The sequence below is a fragment of the Megascapheus bottae genome, chromosome 2, assembly GCF_031878675.1.
Source record: "Megascapheus bottae isolate mThoBot1 chromosome 2, mThoBot2.hap1, whole genome shotgun sequence".
NCBI classification, from domain to species: Eukaryota; Metazoa; Chordata; class Mammalia; order Rodentia; family Geomyidae; genus Megascapheus; species Megascapheus bottae.
The window spans coordinates 17,307,468-17,330,415 of NC_143510.1; the positions used below are offsets into that span (position 1 = coordinate 17,307,468).

General features: G+C 38.2%; 1 protein-coding gene across 7 annotated transcripts in view; it reads left to right on the forward strand.

The window, feature by feature from the left end:
• The window catches only part of Sfmbt1 (Scm like with four mbt domains 1), a 100,486-nt gene that overhangs the window by 37,986 nt on the left and 39,552 nt on the right, over positions 1-22,948 (forward strand). For 4 of the 7 annotated variants that reach the window (XM_090321060.1, XM_090321096.1, XM_090321093.1 and 1 more), the window contains exons 2-4: positions 13,454-13,548; positions 20,225-20,465; positions 22,176-22,264. In XM_090321060.1, the coding sequence (XP_090177186.1) occupies positions 13,454-13,548; positions 20,225-20,465; positions 22,176-22,264 (425 nt within the window). Of the gene's footprint in view, positions 1-2,302; positions 2,457-13,453; positions 13,549-20,224; positions 20,466-22,175; positions 22,265-22,948 lie in introns of all 7 variants that reach the window. The other 3 variants (XM_090321052.1, XM_090321077.1, XM_090321068.1) reach the window with 1 other exon arrangement.

A 22,948-nucleotide genomic window follows, 5' to 3' on the forward strand; every position in this document is an offset into this window, starting at 1 on the left:
AGAGGGTAATCTGCTTTTAATGAATGTAATTGGTTTTTATGCTGCCTTCAGTTGTTTCTTAACATTATCAGTTCATATGCCTGAAAATTTGTAGACAAAGTATCACATTCAAGGCATGAAGTAATTTCTCTTTAATTGTAGTTTCCTTCTTATTACCTACCCATTCATGAGCAAAGACTATTAAATAATTTACTAGGCCTGACCAAAACCTTTTGTATCTTTAGTTTGTGATCTATTTCTTAATCTTCAGATCTTTCAACCTTCTGAGTAGCTAAGATTGTAGGTATAACCCATTTTTTGAGGTAACTAAATTTTGAGGTAGCCTGATTTCAGTTTTCTGTTTTTTGTTTTTTTGTGTGTGTGTTGTTGTTGTTGTTAGTATCAGGGCTTGGACTCAGAGCCTTGAGTTCTCACTTCACTTTTTCAATCACAGCTGGCTCTCTTCCATTTAAGACATATTTCCAGTTCAGCTTTTTTGCTGGTTAGAAAATTAAACCATGGGAAGGTAACTTGGCTTTTGGTATCAGTCTGTTTTCTGTATAGTTGTTTATATGAGAAAGTACAGGTTTCATTGCTTATAGTGCATGATATATTTGGGAGAACTAGCATTTATCTCAAATGGGGTACAGTTTTAACAGCTATTAACATCTGAAAAGGTCTTTACCTCATTTTATTTGATATGATAATAGATGAGCATGGCAAGAATAGAGTGGATATGGTAAAAATAGATTGTTGACATGAAAACAAAGCCATGAAACCTCTTGAAACTCTTATTAGGAAGGGAGGGGCAGTAAGGGGGCTATAGGAGGGAGTAGACTGATTGGAATACATTGTGTACATGTGTGGAAATATCACAGTAAAATTCATCCCTGTATTTTTTGTATTCACTCTATACATATTCACACCAGAGCTGTTGTGCTATAAGTAGCTAACATCTTTGTAAGGAATATATTAAAACCTAAGCTAACCTTAAATTAGTGATTACAGCTGTTTATGAGAACTATTGAGTGCAGTAGCACTCAAATCTTTTGAAAGGATATAGAGTTTAATTTTGTAGAATGTCACCCTTAAAGTTGCTCTGTAAAGTACTCATCCCATTTTTGTACTTTTCTTGGTTTATTACCCTTATAGTTAGTTTATGGTCATGCCTTCCTAAAGCAAATCCTTTCTTATTTACTCTTTGTAATCTGTTAGGCACTAACAAAAATACTGGATCAGATTATTTTGCTTGTGTACAAAGCAAGAATAAATAGATTAATCCATTCTACAATGTGAATGAACCTCAAAATCATACCCAGTAAGCTGGGCAACAGTGGCTCATCCCTGTTTCTGAGAGTTGAGAATCACAGATTGAACCTAGTCCAGTCAGGAAAGTCCATAAGACTTATCTCCATTGACCACTGAAAAGCTGGAAGTAGAACTGTGGCTCACCTAGCTTTGAGCTCAGGGACAATACCTAAGTCTTTAGTTCAAGCTCCAGGGCTGGCATCCCCCTCTCCCCAGATCATGCCCACTGAAAGAAGCCGGGCAGAAAAGAATACATATTACATGACTCCATTTATATGAAATGTTCAAACAAAGTAGATTAGTGGTGTTTTCACTTAGGGATGAGTTTGTGAGGAGCTGCCATATGAGTGCAATGCTTCTTTTCAGGAGAACTATAGATTCCAAAATTAGTTTGATGGTGATTACATGCTATGTAAATTTACTGTTATTAGATTATATAATTAAAAAAGAGCAATTTTGGTATGCTAATTGTATTTCAAACAAGTTATCTAAGAATTTGTGCAGAGCTTATTTTGGAGAGATTTTTTTAAAATTGAAGAACAATATGATTGGTTCTGCATAATATTCTATAGAAAGGAAATGGAAAACTAAAGTAAGATAGGTCTTGAATTTTATTTATTTGGTAAGACAGATTTGAAAGCTAACCCTAACCCTGGAAACCATTAGGAATGGGAATTTTTATGTCCAGGCATCAAAGTACTAAATACAATAATCTTAATTTTAAAAGGTAGGACTCACATCCATGTTGATTTGTTGTGATCTTGAAGTGTCTAAGTTTTTGATAGCTTCCTTATCTCCTTCCCTCTCCACTTCTTTGTATATGGACCAGCACACACAGAAGTTTCTGTTAAAATAAAAAGGTGTTAGTCTCCCACAACACACCCCCATAATCTTTTTTACCAGTGGTCTCGCCCTCCCCCAAATCTGTCAACCAACCTTGTCAAGTGACACATTGAGATTCAGGCTATCTTGTGGTTTTTTGTTTTGTTTTGTTTTGTTTTTTTTGCTTTTTCAGCACTTTGATTTGGACCTTGAATGCTCACTGGACAGAGGCTTGAAACTTGCAAGTTGTCTGGAAACCATAGCAGATCCACAAAGCCTTTTATTTGTATGGGGAGGAAATAGCCCATGTGCTGTGGAGATGAACGGGGAGCAGCTGCCAGATGCAGGTACTGGTTCTGATGAGCAAAATTTATTCTCCAGGGTGCAGAATTACAACACTTGTCTTTATTGTATCATCTGATGTTCTACCAGTGAAGTTCTTTGAAGTCATGAGTTGTTTTTCATTGCCATCTCTTGACACTTGGCAGATACTACCAGCACTATGGATTACTACTGATAATGCTTGCTCAAAAAATAATTTTTATGCGCAAACTTAAAAAATAAAATTTCAATATTGATAGATTTTTTTAAATGGTACTGGGATTTGAACTTAGGGCTTCATGTTTATAATGCAGATAGCCTACCATTTGAGCTATACCCTCAGTCCTTTTGCTTGAGGTATTTTTTTTTTATAGAGAATCTTGCATTTTTTTTTTCTCCCAGACTGGCCTCAGACTATGCCCTTTTACCTCTCAAACAGGTAGAATAGACAGGTGTGTACCACCATACCAAGCTTTTTTTTTTTAATTAAGATCTCATTTTTTATCTAGTCTACCTTTAAACTGAATTTCTCCAATCTCCTCCTGAGTATCTCAGCTTGATGGTTAACTTTGAGTTGTTTTGAAATAATTTGTGGGTTTGAGGAAGTTACAAGGATAACATTGATAGTTAATATGGTCCCTTCACTCAGTTTATTCCATTCCTCATATAACTATAATGCAATATAAAATCTATTTGATATTGGTATAAAATGTATATCTTGTAGAATCTTGTAATTGCCTATCAAGATACAAAATGATCATATTATTGTGAAGGGTTCCTGTAACTGTTCTTTCTTCCCTCTTTAACCTGAGCAACTATTCACCTATTCTCCATCCCTATAATTTAACATTTATGAAATCAGTATATTACTGTTGTGGGTTTTTGCTCATTTGTTTCATAATAATAGCATTGCCATGGACTGGAGACTCAGTGTCTGTAATCTGAACTACTTAGGAGGCTGAGATCAGGAGGTTTGAGGCCAGCCTGGGTAGTATAGTTTGAGAGACTTCATCTCAAACTAACTAGCAAAAGGCTAGGATAGAGACATGGCTCAAGTGATAGAGCACCAACTGAGCAGGCAAGCCTGAGTTCAAACGCTAGTACTACCAAAAAAAGAAAATGAAATAATAGCTTTGAAATAGGTTGAAGTCTTTTAGTTTGTCAGTGGTTCATTACTTTTTACTACCAATAGTTTTCATGCATGTATTCTAGTTTATTAATCATTCATCAGTACATTTGGTATTTTCTAATTCTGGCTAAAATAAGTAACTATGAATAATCACATCTGTAATTATTGAGAGTTGATTTTTTAAAAAATACATCTACAGTATTTTAGGTGGATAAGTGCCACAAAGTATAGTTTTTAGATCATAGGGTTGGTAAAGAAACAGTCAGACTACTTTTCAGAGTGGTTGTATTATCAGTGGCAGGCATATAATTTCTCTGCATTCTTACTGCTATTTGGTTTTGTGCTTATCCTTGGGGCTTGAACTCAGAGTGTGAGTGCTATCCCTGAGCTTCTGTGCTCAAGGTTAGTACTCACCCACTTGAGCCACAGCTCCACTTTTAGCTCTTGGTAGTTAATGGGAGATAGAAGTCTCAGACATTCCTGCTCAGGCTTGCATCCAACGGTGATCCTCAGATCTTAGTCTCATGAGTAGATAGAATTGCAAGTATGAGCCACCAGCACTTAGCTTTGAAACTGTCATTTTTATGTAAGACATTCTGCTAACAGGACAGTAACAGCTCATGATGGTCTTAATTTGCATTTTTGTAATTTGCATTTTCTTGTCTGTTGAATGTCTTCATATGTGTGTACTTGGAATCCCTATATTCTCTTCACTGAAATAGCTCATCATATCTTTGGTTCATTCTCAATTAGTTGGTTTGTTTTTTTTAACAAGGATTTTTTTTAAAACTATGAAGCTTTGTTTTTGAAAAGCAGCTTATGGAAGTATATTTTTTGAACCATAGTTTATATATCATGAAATTCACTTTTAGAAGTGTAAAATTGATTGGTGGCTTTGTAGTTTTTTTGTTGTTATTTTTTCCATCCTTCCTATCCCTCCTTTTTTTTTTTTTTGTCAGTCATGGGACTTGAACTCTGGGCCTGGGTGCTGTCCTTGAGCTTTTCTGCTGTAGGCTAGTGCTCTCCCACTCTGAGCCATAGCTCCACTTCTGCTTTTCTGGGTGTTAATTGGAGATAAAAGTCTTAGGGACTTTCCTTCCTAGGCAGGCTTTGAACAGTGCTTCTCAGATCTCAGCCTCCTGAATAGCTAGGATTACAGGAGTGAGCCACCAGTGCCAGGCTATCCTTTCTGCCTTTCTGTCTTCCTGCCTGTCTTCATTTTCTCCTTTCCTTCCTTCCCTCACTCCCTTCTTTCCTTCCCTCCCCTCTCTCCCTCCATCCTTCTCTTTGTCTCTCTTTATCTTTTTCTTTCTTTCCTCTTTTTTTTCTGCAGATAGAACCCTGAGACTCACGCATGCTGTGCAAGTGCCAAATCACTTAACTATAACCCTAGAGAATCAGTGGTTTATCATATTCAGAGTCATACATAGATCACTGCTATCTAATTCTAGAACATTTAATTCCCCCTAAACAATAAGCAGTTATTTTCTGTTTCATTGAGTCTCTGCCAATCAATTAACTTTCTGTCTGAATTTTTAAATTCTCCATCCCTCACTTCGTTTCTTCTTCCCCTCCTCCCTCCTTGTTGTCTCTTTCTGTGTTTATTTTTCATCTTGTCCTATTATTATCAAGGTACTAGAATCCATTATACTTGAAGTATATTTCTTGTAGAAGCATGTATTTATTTAAATATTTTGACACACACATATAACATTTACATTCAGTGTAGTAATTGTTAGGTTTGGACTTGTCTCATGGGTTTTTTTTTTTTCTTCTTGAAATTGCTCAGAAACTTTTATAGAATTTCATTTTTATTTGATTATAGTATTTTGTAGTGTCTTATCTGCACAGATAATTAGTTGTTGCTCTAGGAATTATATACACATTATTCAGCAACATTTCATTCGATTGAAATATGGATACTTTACCTGCCTCTATATTTCTTTATCCTGTTAGTTATAATACAGTTGTGTTAAATATTTCCTCTACATACTTTAAGAACCATTTTAGACATTGTTAACAATGTTGCTTTGACTACTGAACATAATTTTGAAAGGAAATACATTTTTAAATATTCTTTTTTTTTGTGGGTCATAGGACTTGAATTCAGCCTGGGTGCTGTCCTTGAGCTCTTCAGCTTAAGGCTTACCACCCTACCCTTGAGCCAAGCCCCACTTCCCATTTTCTAGAAGTTAATTGGAGATGAGTCTCAGGTTCTTTTGTTTCTGGGCTGGCTTTGAACCTGGATCCTCAGATCTCAGCCTCCTGAGTAGCTAGGATTACAGGTGTGAGCCACCTCACCCAGCTTTACTTTCTTCAGTGTTATTTGTTCTTGCCAGATATTCTAGGATTGCTTTCTTTTGTCCTTTGCCTTTTAGGTATATTTGCTGGCAACAAATTTTTTTAGTATCTGAGAATTTGTTTATTTTCCTATACTTCTTTTTCAAGTAATTGAGATTGAACCAGGGATCTTGAACATGTTAAACAAGCAGTCTGCCATTGAGTAAAGTCTCTAGTCCTTAGTTTTTTGAGACAAGGTCTTGCTATGTATCCCAAGTTAGCCTTGAACTGGTGATCCTTCCACCTTCACATCCTGAGTACTGGGATTGTAGGCATGTGCTGGGGTGCCCAGTCCACATTCATTTTTGGATATAGAATTCTGGGTTGAAAGTTTGTTTGTTTGTTTTTTTTAAGCTCTTGGGAAATGTTGTGCCACATTCTGGCCTTCAGTGAGACACTTGCTATCATGAGACCCTCTTCCTTTTCTCACAATGAGACTCTTGCCATTGGTTTAGGAAGAGATGTTTCCTTCCTTCCTCCCTCCCTCCCTCCCTCCCTCCCCCCCCCTCTCTCTCTCCCCTCTCTCTCTCCTCTCTCTCCCCTCTCTCCTCTCTCTCTCTCTGGGCCTGGGTGCTGTCCCGGCTTTTTCCGCTCAAGGATAGTACTTTACCACTTTGAGCCACAGCATCATTTCCAGTTTTCTGGTGGTTAATTGGAGATAAGAGCTCATGGACTTTCATGCCTAGGCTGGCTTTGAACCATAATCCTCAGATCTCAGCCTCCTGGATAGCTAACATTATAGGCATAGAGAATTACATTTTCACATGACTTAAGGAATACTGTTTTGATTTTGGTTTTGGGTTTGCAACCATTAGCCTCTTTTGTTTAAGTTAATTTGTACTTTCTTAAGATTTTTTTCTTTCAATTACGTATTTTGTAGTACTGGCGTTTATACTCAGAGCCTCATACTTGATAGGCAAGTGCTTTAGCACTTAACACATGCTTGCAGGTCATTGTCACCATCGTCTTCTTTACTTTTAAGAAAAAGTCTCACTTTTTTAACCTGAGGCCTATTATATAGATTGTGACTCGCCTATTTATACTGCCATGTAACTGGGCAACAGGTATTTACCACCATGCCAGCTCATGGGTTGGGGTGGCATCTCTAACTTTTTGCCCTGGCTAGCCTCAATTCATACTCCTTCTGATCTCTGTATCCATATAGGAGCCACCTTGCCTGGCTTTTTTGTTGTTGTTTTAAATACAAGGTCTCATTATGCATCCCAATCCCAGGCTTGCCTCAAACTTGGAGTTTTCCTGATTTAACCTTGCAAGTACTAGGATTCTAAATTATATGAAGTATCTACATACTTTCAAAGTCAAATTTAGTAAAAAGAGTCTCACTTTTCTCGGATACAATTAACCAGTCTTTCTTCTCCTCCACCTATGCAACCACTTTCCTTACTTTCTAATTTATTCTTTTGTTGTTCATTTGTGAATATATACATGGTATACAGAACATAAAAGCTGTTTTTGAGGTTGGAAGCATGGCATGCTCATCAGCCAATGATCAATGTGGCTTAGTGGTAGAGTACTTGTCTTGAACAAAAGAAGCTCAGAGGCAGTGCCTAGGCCCCGAGTTCAAGCCACATGACTCACAAAAAAAAAAAAAAAAAAGTTCAAATCTTGGTTTCAGAGCAAAACAAAAAGCTGTTCTGGGGCTAGGTGCCTGTGTCATGTACCTATAATCCTAGCTTCTTCAGGAACTCTGAGAGCTGAAGATCATGGTTTGAAGCCAGTAAGACAGGAAAGTTCTTGAGACTATTATGTTCAATTAACCACCAAAAATGGAAGTGGAGCTGTGGCTTAAATGGTACAGCACTAGTCTTGAGCAAAAGAGTTCAGGGATAATACCCAAGCCTTGAGTTCAAGCCCGAACATCCACCCCCCCCACCACACACACACCTTCCCCCATACAGAGTTTTGTACTGTGGTTTCATTTAATGTATTTTAGAGACTGTTCTTGTTGGGGTCCTCCGTCCCTGGTCCCTCTCTACTAGTAGGGGGATGGGGAAAAACACACCCCAACCAGGCCAAGCCGAGAGAGGAAGGGGCCCACTGTCCTCCCTCACCCAGCCTTCTTACCCTGGAGCACGAACAGAGACGCCACGCAGCTTCATCAAGGCAGGAAGATCTCTCTGTCTTTATTCCCTAAATCCCTCCTCCTTATACTGGGTGAGGGAGCTTATCAGTAAACAAGATGGACAGGACAAAGAGATCCACGTGTTTTATCCCTACTACAAGCCTCAGCAGAAAGTTATTAGACATGGCGTTACTAGGCCCCCAACAGTTCTATTTTAGAATATAGAGATCATTTTTATTGCTTTTTACAGCTATGCCAAACTAAAATGTCTTGGTTTTAAAGTATAGACTCAATGGCTATACCATATTTATGCAGCCAGGTCATTATTGATGGAAATTGGCATTATTTCCAGTTGTGGTATTTCAAACACTGCTGTAATGAGTAGCTTTGTACATATGTCTTTTTGTATTTTTGCTGGCATATCTTTGGGATAGATTCCTATAAATGAGATTGCTGGATCAAACGGTAAGACTATATTTAATTTCATTGTTTGTTGCCAAGTTTTCTTCTACAGGAGTTGCTATTATGCATAATTGTCATACCACAACTTTTATGGAACACATTGTTACACTGAGAAGTTTTCCAGTCTGAACTTGGACACAGTGACACACGCCTATAATCCTAGCTTCTTAGGAGGTGGAGATAAGGTTTTGAGGCAAGCCTGAGCATAAGCTTTTAGTACTCCATAATAGCCAAAGTCTGAGCAGTATGGCAATTTCATGTTATACCAGTTACAGAGTGAGCCCAACAGCTGGATAGTGGCATATATTTGTCATCCCTGGCAACATGAGAAAGTGTAAGTAAGAAGATCACAGCCCAGGAATAAAGCAAGACCCTATCTGAAAAAATAACCAACACAAGAAGAGACTAGAAGCATGGGTTATGTTGTAGAGTGTCCACTGACCTAGTGAAAAGCCCTGAGTCTGAGTTCTATCTCAAGTACACAAAGAAAGAAAGGAAGGGGGGGAGGGTGGGGGGTAAAGAAAGATGAAAGTGTTTTCAGACATATGTTTCAATGTAGTTGTAATTTGCATCCTCTTAAAATTAAAAAATTGCACATATTTTCATAGAGTTTTTAAAACAACTATTTCATATACTTTCTCATCATTGGTCTTTTTTTGTCTCAGTTTTAGTAGTTTTTGATTTGTAAGAGATTATAGCTGACTAATAGTTTTGTTTTTGTTTTTGTTTTTGCCAGCCCTGGGCTTGATCTCAGGACCTGGGCACTGTCCTTGGGCTTTCTCAAAGCTAGTACTCTACCACTTGAGCCACAGCACCTTTTCTATGTATGTTGTACTGAGGAATCAAACCCAGGGCTTTGTACATGCTATGTAAGCACTCTACCACTAGGCAAAAATCCTGGCCCCAACAGTCCCCCCCCCCCATAGTTTTATTACTGCTTTTTATTTATTTGCCAGTACTACAAGTTGAATTGTGCTTGCTCAGCAGGCACTCTACTGCTTGAACCTCCATCCCTTTGTACTTTTGAATTTTTTTTTTGAAGTTTTGTCCAGACTAGCCTAAGATCCTCTATTTATACTTCCTGCCATAGGTGAGATGATAAATGTGTAGGTGCCACCATGAGCCAGCTTTTTCTGTTGAGACAGGGTGTCATAAATGTTTTGTCTCTCATGGCATTGGACAATGACTTCTGGTTCTATGCCTCCGAGTAGCTAGGATTATAATCATAAGCCATTAGTACCTGGCTGCTGCTGCTGCTGCTGCTGGTACTGCTAGTACTGCTACTGTTGCTGTTTGAGTTAACATATTGATTAAGGGACTGAAGTACTTACCCAGGACCATGAATACTCAGCCTAGTTATGTTTAGTGGTGGAAGTTGGCCTAATGTTCCAAGATTATTCTCAAAATGGTCTCTGTAACTTGTCTTTCTAATGAAAAATTTCAAATCATTTGGAAAAAATAGCAGATGTACTTGCGTGAATGTTTAATCAAATGTTAACCTTGTTTAGCATGTCTCTTTTCTTTTTTTTGGTCAGTCATGGGGCTTGAACTCTGGCCTGGGTAATTTCCCTGAGCTCTTCAGCTGAAGGCTACTGCCCTACCACTTTGAGCCACAGGGCCACTTCCAGTTTCTGGTCACTAATTGGAGATAAGAGTCTCACAGACTTGTGACCCGGACTGGCTTTGAATCATGATTCTCAGATCTCAGCCTCCTAAGTAGGCGTGAGCTAAGGCTGGGTTTGTTTCTATTTCTTACTATATCAAAATAGATATAATGTAGATTTTTCATGTTACTTGTTTAATGTTTTTCTTTTTCTTGTTTAATGTTAAACACAATTACTTGTATATTATTTGTCTGTATATGCTGGTTCTGGGGTTTGAAATCAGAGCCTTGTGTTTGAGCTTTTTTTCCCCCTTTTTCTCAAGACTGCTATATATCTCCTTTGACATCTTCCCACATGAAAACTCTGTATGAATTAAACTTCAGCTCTCTATTCTCTTTTTCCCACCATTTTATTTTCTGTCCTTATGAATTTGACTACTCTAGGTGCCTCATATGAATGACATTGTATGTAGTATTATGTGGCTGGCTTATTTATTTCAATTAACATTACATTCTTAGGTTCATTGTGTAGCATGCTACAGGATTTCCTTCCTTTTTAAGGTTCAATAATATTCCATTGTGTACATATACAACATTTTGCGTATCCACTCTTCTGTTGATAAGACCCTTTGACCATTGTAAATAGTGATGTGAATAACATTCAACTATTAATATATTTTTGCTGTTCCTTGCATTTCTTTTGAGTTCCTACCCTGAAGTGGCATTATTAAAATTTTTATTTTTTGAGAAAAAATTTAAGTCACTATATTTTTCCATAGACAATTATTTTTTTTCAGATTCCAAGTGGTTATTTTATCAGATTGTTTGAACATTAAATTTATCTTCATTTGCAATCCAAAGTTACCTGAAGTTTGCTGTTTTTTTTTATGTGTGTGTGTGTGTGTGTGTGTGTGTATTTTATTGTACATTTGTTTTCCTAAACTCTTTGTCACAATTTTCTGGGGGTATTCGAACTGCCACAACACAGGTAGGGAGAGAGCTTTTTGTGCTGCCAATTTTTGAGAATTTAAATTTGGATTTGGGTTATGGCTGTATCCTCATCTTTGAAGTATAGACAATTAATTATATGTTCCTACTAGTGGTATACAGGTAAAATTTTCCGAAGTACTTACCAATACTTGTCATTTTCTGTTTTCTTGATAATAGTTATCCTGTGTGTGAGATAGCACTTATTTATAGTTTAGATATATACTTCTATGATCACTAGTGTTTTCAGTGTTTGTTTGTTTGTTTGTTTTTGAGACTGCATCTGATTATCTAGACCAGGCTAGCCTTATACTTTACATTCTCTGCCTCTAGCTCTCAAGGGCTAGAACTACAGGCCTGTATCACCATGCCCCATGTTATATTTTTATTTCTGAAAAGAAAAAAAAGTTTCTTGTATTTCCCTTCTAATCTATTTTTTTTTTTTTTTTTTTTTTTTTTTTGCCAGTCCTGGGCTTGAGCTCAGGGCCTGAGCACTGTCCTTGGACTTTCTCAAGGCTAGAGCTCTACCACTTGAGCCTCAGCACCACTTCTGGCTTTTTCCTATGTATGTGGTACCAAGGAATCGAACCCGGGTCTTCATGCATGCTAGGCAAGCACTTTAACCACTAGGCCAAACTCCCGGCCCTCTAATCTATTTTTGTTTTGTTATCCCTAAGGGAACATTGTCGAAGTCCATGTATATTCCTATTCCTGTTTTCTTGCTTCTACTAATATGCATATATTTATAAAATTATTCTGCTGAGTTTTGTCCTGAAGCATAAACTGTTTGTAGCTTCACTTTTTATTCTGCATTTGTGTTTTCTACTTAGTGTGGGTGTTTTTGAAATATATTTATGTCAATACTAGTTCATTCATTTCAGCTGTTATATGGCAGTCTTCTGTGGAAGTATTGCCACAACTTCTCCTACTGATTGCTATCAGTCTGTTATTGTTACAGTGCTATTGTGGCTATCCTTATATTTGCTTTCTTGTGTTTATGGGAAGCATGAATTTGCCTAGGATATACTTATTTCACACCTGTTAAGAGGACTAGCTCTGTGTCAAGCATTATGCTAGGAAGAGGGATATATTAGTGAATAAGGAAACATTCTCTTAAGGAGCTTATGTGAAGTGTTGTTACTAGATATTAGAATATTTGACTATCTACTCAATAAGTGTTGTTTACTGTATACCACATATCTTGAGACTAGGTAACAAAAGTTTTGGAATAACCAAAACAACATTTCTGTCTTCTCAAAGTTTATGACCCATAGAGAAGATAAAAAACACAAGTACCTAGGCACTTGTGGCTCACACCAGTAATCCAGCTACTCAGAAGGCTGAGATCTGAGGATTGCAATTCAAAGCCAGCTTAGGCATGAAGTCCGTGAGACTCTTATCTCCATTTAACCACTAAAAATCCAGAACAGGAGCTGTGGGTCAACTGGTAGAACACCAGCCTTAAGCAAAAAAGCTCAGGAATAGCACCCAAGCCATCATGAGTTGTAGCTCTGGGAGCAGCACATGCATGCACACATGCATGTGCACACACAGAGAAACAAATAAAAACAAAAAATATATGGTATACTGGTCAAGTAGGAATGAATGCCATGAAGAAAATGGAAGCAGAGACCCATTTAGAATGGGCAGATATGGGAGAGGCACTTCTGAAGACTTGAGAAGAGACTTACATGAAATAGAGGTGTGACCCTCATTAGCTGATAAGCCTCTAAGTGGAGGGAAGAACAGATATGGAGGCCTTGGAGAAAGAACTTGATTAGCCGGGCATGGTGGTACACCATTGTAATCCTAGCTTCTGTTGAGGCAGAAATAGGAAAATTACAGTTAAAGGCAGTTCAAGTGCAAATGTTTGAGACCTTCTCTCAAAAGCAAACAGAAAAACAAAAGGATTGAGGCCATAGGCCAAGACAATGCTTGTCAGGCTTGTATGAGGCATTTTGTTCAATCCCCAGTATTAACAAAACAAAGAATGGCAGGGAACTGGAAGTGGGATGTGGTGGTGCATGCCTAAATAATCCCAGTTCATTGTAACCTCAACACTTTGGAGGTGGAGGCAAGATGATTGAGGTTAGCATGGATATATAGTGAAACTTTGTCTCCAAAAAAAAAAGGCTGGGAATTTGGCCTTGTGGTAGAGTGCTTACCTAGCATGCATGAAGACCCAGGTTCTATTATTCGGTACCACATACACAGAAATAGCCAGACGTGGTGCTGTGGCTCAAGTGTCAAATGCTAGCCTTGAGCAAAAAGTGTCCAAGGACAGTGCCCAGTCCTCGAGTTCAAGTCCCAGGACTGGCAAGAAAAAAAATCAGTTAACTTGTCTTGAAGAACATTCTGTAACTAATTTCTTCTTTTGTTTAGTTGGGATTCACCTGTTTCATTTTTTATTGAATTGCAGATACTGGATCTGGTATGGAAGAAGTGGAATTAAGCTGGGAAGATTATCTAGAAGAGACAGGGTCCACAGCAGTTCCCTATGGGTCTTTTAAACATGTAAGTGATAGCTATATTTGTTTTACTGGTTATATCTCTTAATTATTATGATATTTAATAATTAAAATTATTTTAAGTTGGAGCATTTGAAAAACTTTGAATGGCTTTTCCTTTTTCCTCTTCTTGCTACCTGTGTTGGGAAAAATGAGGTATACTCAAAACTTGTTTTCGTGGGGCCGGGAGCATGGCCTAGTGGTAAAGTGCTTGCCTAGCATGCATGAAGTTCTGGGTTTGATTCCTCGGTACCACATACACAGAAAAAGCCAGAAGTGGTGCTGTGGCTCAAGTGGTAGTGCACTAGCCTTGAGAAAGTCCAAGGACAGTGCCCTGAGTTTAAGCCCCAGGACTGGCAAAAAACAAAACAAGACAAAAAACTTCATTTTTGTTTTCCTTATGCAACTGTCTTCTTTCTTTCTTTCTTTCTTTCTTTCTTTCTTTCTTTCTTTCTTTCTTTCTTTCTTTCTTTCTCTCTCTGTCTCTCTCTTTCTTTCCTTTCCCTCCCTCCCCCCTCCCTCACTCTCTTTCTTTCCTTCTTTCTTTCCTTCCTTCTTTCTTTCTTTCTTTCTTTCTTTCTTTCTTTCTTTCTTTCTTTCTCTCTCTCTCTCTCTCTCTCTCTCTCTCTCTTTCTTTCTTTCTTTCTTTCTTTCTTTCTTGTCTTAAACTCAGGGCCTGAGCACTGTCTTTGGGCTTTCTCAAAGCTAGTAGAGCTCTACCACTTTAGCCATAGCACCACTTCTGGCTTTTTCTGTGTCTGTAGTACGGAGGAATCGAACCCAGGACTTCATGCATTGCTAGGCAAGCACTCTACCAGTAGACCATGCTCTAACCCCTCATTGTGTTTGTTAAAAAATATTTCTTTTTAACGTCAAGTGGTTATATGAAGGGGGCTTACAATTGAACGTCTACTTATGTGTTGAGTGCTTCTTGAGCAGTTACCACTTCATCATGCTCCTTCATCCGACTCATTTCATGTTTCCCACTTCATCACATGTGTGCATATTGAATATTCTGTCTAAACTTACCCTGCCTCTTTTCATTCATCTACCTCTTTCCCACTAATGTGTCCCCATTCAAACTCTTTAAACAAGTGAATATCAAGGCCTGAAACAAAGGCCTAAACTTATTTTGTTCTTGGACATTTTCTGCTCTATAGTGTAAGGTCTGCCAAAAGGAAACTCCACACAGTTCAGGAGAAGAGGGTTTATTGCGTGAGGAAAGAGCAGGCTCCTGCCACCCAAGATGGAGTCCGGCCAGGAAGAGAGCTTAGGGCGGGAAATGAGAGATTATATAGGGGGAGGGGTATAGACACAGCGGAAGTGGATGTGACCTCAGAGGATGGGGACATACCTCAGTGGGGACCTCCCACTGCCCCTAGGCATGCCAGTTGCCAGGGTTACAGGTGCTGGGTAGGGATTTCCTGGGTGCAGGGGGAGAGAGCCAAGGGAAGAAGTCATTTCTTCCAGGCAGACTTAACATATAGTATAATACTTCTCCTTTTGAGTGCCTATGAATATATCCTTATTTTGGTGCAAAAGCTTCAGAAATTGAAAAATAGTTTATATTCTCGCCCTTAATGTGGTATTTTTCTTTTCCTCCTCCTCCTCCTCTTCTTCTTCTTCATTTTTTTTTCTAGACTGAGTCTTAAACACTGGACTTCAGGATCTTTCTCATGGCTAGTGTTATATCACTTAAATCACATATCCAGCCCAGGAGTTTGGTAGTTAATTGGAGATAGAGTCTCACAGTGTTTTTTCCCCTGGCCAATTTTAATTATAATCATCCATGCCTCCTAAGTAGCTAGAATTATAGGCATGAATCACAGACTCAGCTCCTGTATGGTTGTTTTTATTTTATTTTATTTTATTTTGATGTAAGGGTGATGGATGGAGGGGTAACATTTAAATAAGTAAGGTAATGAGTGCATTTCTTGCTGAACATTGTTACTTCCTCCCTCATTTCTCCCACTTTCTCTCCTCCCACCCCCGACTCCATCCTTCCCTAGTTGTAGTTGATTTTCAACTTAGTGTCTTGTATCACTGTTCATTGGTTCACCCTTAGTCCTTCATCTAACCATTTTGTTATTTTCCTTTCCTTCTCCAAATCAGATAAACATACATACCTGATGCAGGGTATTCCTCCCCCTTTTCTCCCCCAAACAAAAGCCCAACAGTAACAACAGGGAATAAGCCAAAGGGGGAAGATAGAAAGGAAAAAAAAAACTTCACACAGAAAATTAAAACAAAATCAAAAGCAACCAAAAACCCCTCTTGTTTCCATATCTTGAAGTTCATTTGATTAGCATCATTTTATATGGTAATATGTACATAACTTTTGAGCTATTGTGATCCTCTGCTAGGCCTGTTCTAGCCATGAGGGAAATCATGGATCCTAGGTTTCTTGGGGTCTGGCTTACTTCACTTAATATGATTTTTTTTCCCAAGTCTTTCCATTCCCTTATGAATTAGGCAGTGCTATTCTTTCTTATGGAAGGGATCAAAGACCTCGAGGTAAGAGCAGATATCCTGAAAATATTACAAGAAGGGATAAGGAATACACGAAGGCTCCTTGGCATAGGTTGAATATTCCTAAATAAAGATCCAGAAACATAACAAATCAAAGAAAAGCTGAATAAATGAGATTGCATTAAACTGCAAAGCTTCTGCATAGCAAAGGACATAATTAGCAAATTAAGTTCTGTTATTGAGAGTAATTTAATTAACATTTAATTTCCCTCATGTTGAATAGAAGCATATCAGTCATATTAGTGACTGATACATCTCAGTTTTATTCACTATCAGCCTAACATAATGCTTTACCAACATACAACATATTTGCCCTATGTGATAATTTAGGATGTAAGAAAATATATATCCAGACTTAGTTTTTAATGGATTCTCCCCAAACTCCCTTTAAATTAAACACATGAAATGAATCTAGAATTATTGCATGGTGGTTCCTGCCTGTATTGCCAGCAAGAAGGCAGGGGGAGGAGTATTGTGAGTTCCAGGCAAGCTTGGGTTATGTAGTGAGTTTGAGGCCAGCTTTAGGTACATAGACTCTGTTTCAAAAGATTACAAACTTGAGTGGCTTAACCAAAGTTATTTTCTCATAGTTCTGACTTGTTAGATAAAACCAGGTGTTAGCTGGGTGCAGTGGCTCACACCTGTAATCGTAGCTACTCCGGAGGCTGAGAACTGAGGATTGTGGTTCAAAGCCAGGCACTAAAGTCCGTGAGATTCTTATCTCTGTACCACTAGAAAACCAGAAGTGGTGCTGGAAGTGGTGCTATAACTCAAGGGGTAGGGCGGTAGCCTTGAGCTGAAGACCTCAGGGACAGCGCCCAGGCCCAGAGTTCAAACTCCATGACCAACAAAAACAAAACAAACAAAAAAACACCAGGTATCAGTAGTGTATACCTGTAATCCTAGCTACATAGAAGGTCAGAATGATCTTAGTTCTAGGCCGGTCCCAGCAAGAGAGTCCATGAGACTCAGTCTTAGTATAAGAAACTACATATGGTAGTACATGCATGTAATCCTAGCTGTGGTGGGAAGCCTAAAATAGGTGGATCACAGTCAAGGCCTGATCCCTGAATAGGAATTGAGACCTCAAAATAATCAGTGCTGGGTCAAGAGCGTGCCCTCGTGGTAGAATGCTTGCCTAGCATGCATAAATCCCTGGGTTTGATTCCTTGGTACCACATACACAGAAAATGCTGGAAGTGATGTTGTGTCTCAAGTGGTAGAGTGTAAGCCTTGAGAAAGCCCAAGGACAGGCAAAAACAAAAAAAACAAAAACAAAAAAAACAAACAAAAAACCATACAAACAAACAAAAACACTGTCCAAAAGGATTGGAGGCAATAGAGCCTAGCAAGCTTGAACTCCTGAGTTCAAATCCCAGTACTATTTTTAAAAAAAGTCTGAGATGAAAATTCATGGTCAGTTTCTGGTGAGGATTCTTTTCTTGGTTTGCAGATAGCTGCTTTTTTTCTGTATCCTCATGTATGACTAGGGTTCAGAGAATGTGCGCATAGTACACGTGTGTATCTGCACGTGTTTTCTACTATTTCTTCTTATAAAGATACTAATTATTTCATACTGAGTTCTCCCTATGATCTTATTAATCGGATTAACTCTGCTGTGATCTGAATGTTGTTCTCTCTACCACCCCTGAGATGTAAACATTGAAACCTAATCCCCAGTGGAAAAGTGTAGCATGTGGGAAACGATTAGATCCTAAGAATGTTACTCTTTGGAATTGGCCTAGTGCCTTTATAGAAGGGACATGAGAGAGTTTATTTTCTTCTTCTACTATGAAGACACAGGAAGAATATTCTACTTTTGAAGCAGATAGTTCTCCTTAGATGTTGAATTACTGATGCTTTTATGTTTGTATTGCTCAGCTACCAGAATTGTACGTGATAGTATTTTGTTAGATAGGCCTGATAGGACTGAGGCATTTTCCATAAGGTTGGAACTTGTTAGATAGGGACTTTAAAATAATTACATTTAATTTTACTTAAGACCCACACAGAATAAGTGGAAAGGAGTTTGAGCAGAGAGGGAAACTGTTTGAAATAAAAATCATAGAAAATGGAAAACAGATCAGAACTGATGAATGCTTTTGTTAGGCTTCTCAGTAGACTTAACTGAGGAAAGGATAAGTGGATTTGAAAACGGGTCAGTATTTCCCAGATTGAGACATGCAGCAAAGAGTAGAAAAGCTGTGACAGAACTTGCAACCACCTGGAGTAATGTAGAGAAGCACATCATATGTTTAAGCTACAGTCAGAGGGAGACAGGAAACTAGAATGGCAGGCAATATTTCTAATGGTATTTACCCAAAGAACAGTATTACACCACAGATCTAAAAATCATAGGAAACACAAATCAGAATCAATACGCAGACAAGACCTACCAAGATAGGTCATATTCAAACTACTGAAAATCAAAGAGAAAGAGAATTCTAAAAACAGTGGAGGAGAAAAAAAATTACACTCAGGGAAACAAAGATTTACAGCAAAATTCTTTTCAGAAACCGAATAACCCAGAAGATATTGGAATAATATCTTCAAGGTATTGAGAGGAAAAAACAAACAACAACAAAAACTGTCAACCCAAGATTTGATACCCAGCAAAAACTCCATCCAGAAGTAAGGGAGAAATAAAGACTTTCAGAGATCTCAACTAGAAAAAATATTTTTTAAAGTTCTTTAAGACAGAGACTTGGGTCCCTACAAAGAAACTGTAAAATGATGGAAAAGAGTATAAATATTAAGTAGATATAAACTTTTTTCTTAACTTTAGCATATATAAAAGTAAAAATAAGAAATTCAGTGTGCATTTATAGGATATACAACTACAATACAGAGAATGAAGGAGCATTTGGGAGCATATGTTAGATTGGCCAACATAGTGAATTTGAACAACAACAAATGTTGGTGAGCAGGTGGGGAAAAAGGAACCCTACTGCACTGTTGATAGTAAGGAGACTAGTACCACCACTCTGGGCAACAGTCTGGTGGTTCCTCAAAAAACTAAACATAGATCTTCCCTATGACCCAGCCATACCATTCCTAGGCATCTACCCTGAGCCAGGATATGAGAAGGACACCGGCATATCCATGTTCATTGCCACACTAGTCACAATAGCCAAGGTATGGAAACAACCCAGATGCCCCACAATAGATGAGTGAATCCAAGAAATGTGGTACCTGTACACAATGGACTTTTACACAGCAATTAGAAAAAATAAAACAATGTCATTTACAGTGAAATGCATGGAACTAGAACAAATAGCACATGTGTTCTCTGGTATGCAGAAATTTGATGTAAAATGCACTGGGATATAAATTATATAGGAATCTAGAGACCAAAAGAGAATATTCTTGGGAGAGAATCAAAGGTGCAATGACTAAGTGCCTCTTCATATTTATATAAAATAATATATATTGAAATGAATACCAAAATAATGGAAACAAAAGACCTCTTTTTTTCATTTTTAGTTTTTGATGATTCTATCTTCTTTACCTTATGTATGGTGTGTTCAAGTGTGTATCTTTGGAAGGGCTTGGGAAAGGGTACAGAACTGGAGGGAAAAGAGGTAAAAAGGTGCTGCAGTGGCGCTCACTCAACAGTGATAAAAGTGAGCTATACATATATAACTCATGGGTGGAGATAAGAGGAGGGACTGGGAAAGAGTGAGAGGACAGAAGAACTGTAGGAAAGAAAATGTATCATTATCTGACTTCTGTAACTGTAATCCCCTATGTATCAACTTTACAGTAAACATTTTTTAAAGAAAGAAAATAAGGAAAAAGAAGCTGGGTGCGGTGGCTCACGCCTGTAGTCCTAGCTGCTCAGGAGGCTGAGGTCTGAGGATCGAGGCACTAAAGACTGAGATACTCTTATCTCCAATAATCACTAGAAGAAAAAATGGGGAAGTAGGGCCGTAGCCTTGAGCTGAAGACCTCAGGGACAGCGCCCAGGCTGAGTTCAAGCCAAAAAAAAAAAAATTGTTTTGTGTGGATCACTCCTATGGGTTAGAATAGGAATGTTCCAGGTTTCCCTTGAGAAGATTTTTATTACTTTAGTCTTCCTAAGACTTAAAAAAGAAAGGTAGGGAAATATTCATCTAAGACACTTGTCTGGGGCCTAATTACATTTATCTCTTCAGGTGGACACACGTTTACAAAATGGATTTGCTCCTGGGATGAAACTGGAAGTGGCTGTGAAAGCAGATCCTGAAACCTACTGGGTTGCCACTGTCATCACTGCCTGTGAACAGTTGCTTCTCCTTCGTTATGAGGGCTATGGGGAGGACCGGAGAGCAGACTTCTGGCATGACATCAGAAAGGCTGGTCTCTACCCCATTGGTTGGTGTGAGCAGAATAAAAAGACCCTTGAAGCCCCAGAAGGTAAAAAGAACATTCGGATCACCCATGGAACATATGTTTACTCAACTTACTTTAGGTTAACATTTTGAATGAAAATATTTGTAAAGAATACACATTTCACAGTGTGCAGAAAGCATAACTTTTTTTCCTTTTGAAACTGTTTTTTTCTGTGAAGAGTCAAATTTTTATCAGCTGTTTTTCATCTTTGAAGACATCAGGCCAAATTAGTATACTATTCTTTTTATTTCCTTCTCTCCACTTGTTCCTAAGCAGTGGGAACTAGTAACTATGAACTCTTAAAATGAACCAAGTGATGCTTCAGATCAGCAGCAGAGTGCTCTCCATAGAGATGAAGCAAGAGAGAGAGAGTAAAGGCAGAAGAGAGGGAAAGGTAAGGTAAGGTAGATAGGAGAGACTGAACATTCAAGAAAATGCCGGACATAGCCTGGTTTGGTGGCTCACATCTGTAATTCTAGCTACTCAGGAAGCTGAAATCTGAGGATTGCAGTTCAGAGTCAGCTCAGGCACTAAAGACCACGGGACTCTTATCTCCAATCAACCTTTAGAAAACCGGAAGTGGCACTGTGGCTCCAAGGGTAGGGCTGTAGCCTTGAGCCGAAGAGCTCAGGGACCAGAGTCCAAGCCCCATGATCGACCAAAAAAAACAGAAAGAAGATACCAGACTTTTCTATTTTCAGTTTCCATTTAACTTTTTGGTGGACCTGGGATTTTTTTTGAACTTAGGTCATTAGGCTTTTTTTTTTTTGCCAGTCCTGGGCTTGAGCTCAGTGCCTGAGCACTGTCCTTGGACTTTCTCAAGGCTAGCACTCTACCACTTGAGCCTCAGCACCATTTCCAGCTTTTGTCTATGTATTTGGTACCAAGGAATCGAACCCGGGTCTTCATGCATGCTAGGCAAGCACTTTACCCACTAGGCCAAACTCCCGGCCCAGGTCATTAGACTTTTCAGGACTCAGACTTTAGACTTTACACTTGAGCTATGTCTCTAGTCTTTTTTGCTTTATTTATTTTTCAAATAGGATTGCCTTTTTCCTTGGCTGTTCAGAATTGTGATCCTCTTGTTTGTTTGTTTCCTATGGGATGACAGGTGTGTGACACCATGCTCAGTTTTTATACTGGTTGAGATGGAGGTTGTACAGTGTTTTTGCCCAGGCTGGGCTCAAACCTTACTTCTTCCAGTCTCAGTCTCCCAACTAGCTATGCTTATAGATATGAGCCTCTACACCTGAATTCTTTTAACTTATTACTTTGATATAAGTTCAGATTTACAGGAATATTTTAAAGAAAAGTATAGGCAACTTTGGGGCCCTTTTACTAAGTTTCCCACAAAATGCTGACATTTTACCACACTTGCTTTATCCTTTCTTGCCTGCCCACAGATACTTTTTTTTTTAATGGTTTTTCTATTTTTAATGTGTGTTTGGAAATATATTTAATAAAGTAGATAACTTTTGGATACATTTTTTTAGTAAGAATTGTTGGTATACAACTCATTCTATTTTTTTTACATGCAATTCTTACTAAACTAAGTGAAATGTGTCCATGGAGAGCAAGATTTTTGACATTGCTGTTTTATTTTGTCTTTTTAAGCTCTCAAAGTTTAGACCTTAGAATGATAAATACATCTCTAAGCCATTCCCATGTGTTTGATTTTTTTGTGTGTGTTTTGTGACTGGGATGCCAAGTAACAGTCCTTCCTTCCCTCTGCAGGCATCAGAGACAAGGTGTCTGATTGGGATGCCTTTCTGCGGCAGACCCTGCTGGGAGCATGCAGTCCTCCAGTTCCACTGCTAGAGGGCGTGAGTATTACTCTGTGAAAAATCTATGGAAAGCCTGTCAAAGGAACATGAGATTGGCTGCTAATGTATTATCCTAATACAGATAAAAATTGCTAAAGTCATTGGAATGCTTCACTTAGCCTCAGGTTGAAAAGTGATGGTTTATTCCCATGTCTAAATCTTCTAAATTAGTTGCTGGCATGTTAAAATCCATTTTTCCATAATTTTTTACAGTTAGAAAGTGTTTATTTTTCTTTCATTTTTGGAACTCTCTCTGGAACTGAACAGGTATCCATTTTGCCTGAGGTAGATCCTTGAAACTTGTATCAAGTAACTTTAGATCTCTTTTTTTAAACCTCTTCCTTTATTGTGCATGCTATTACAGACCTCAAAATTATTTGTATAATGACATCAACAAAGAGCATTCTTATTCCATGTTCATACTCAAATTTTACCTAATATGCCCAGTGATAACTCTTTAAGCTGGACTAAGCTTTGACATGTCCTGTTTAATCTTTATAGACCTCTTTTTCTTTTGCTCAGAAGACTCTTCTTAAGTCTTTTTAAGTTTGACTTAAAAAGTGTGATATTCAAACTTGTTAGTAGGTATAAATTTCTCTCCTGTGTGAAATGGATTTATTGGTTATGAAATCTCTATATCATGCTATATTTTGTTGAATTTAATATTATCCATAACATTCTTTG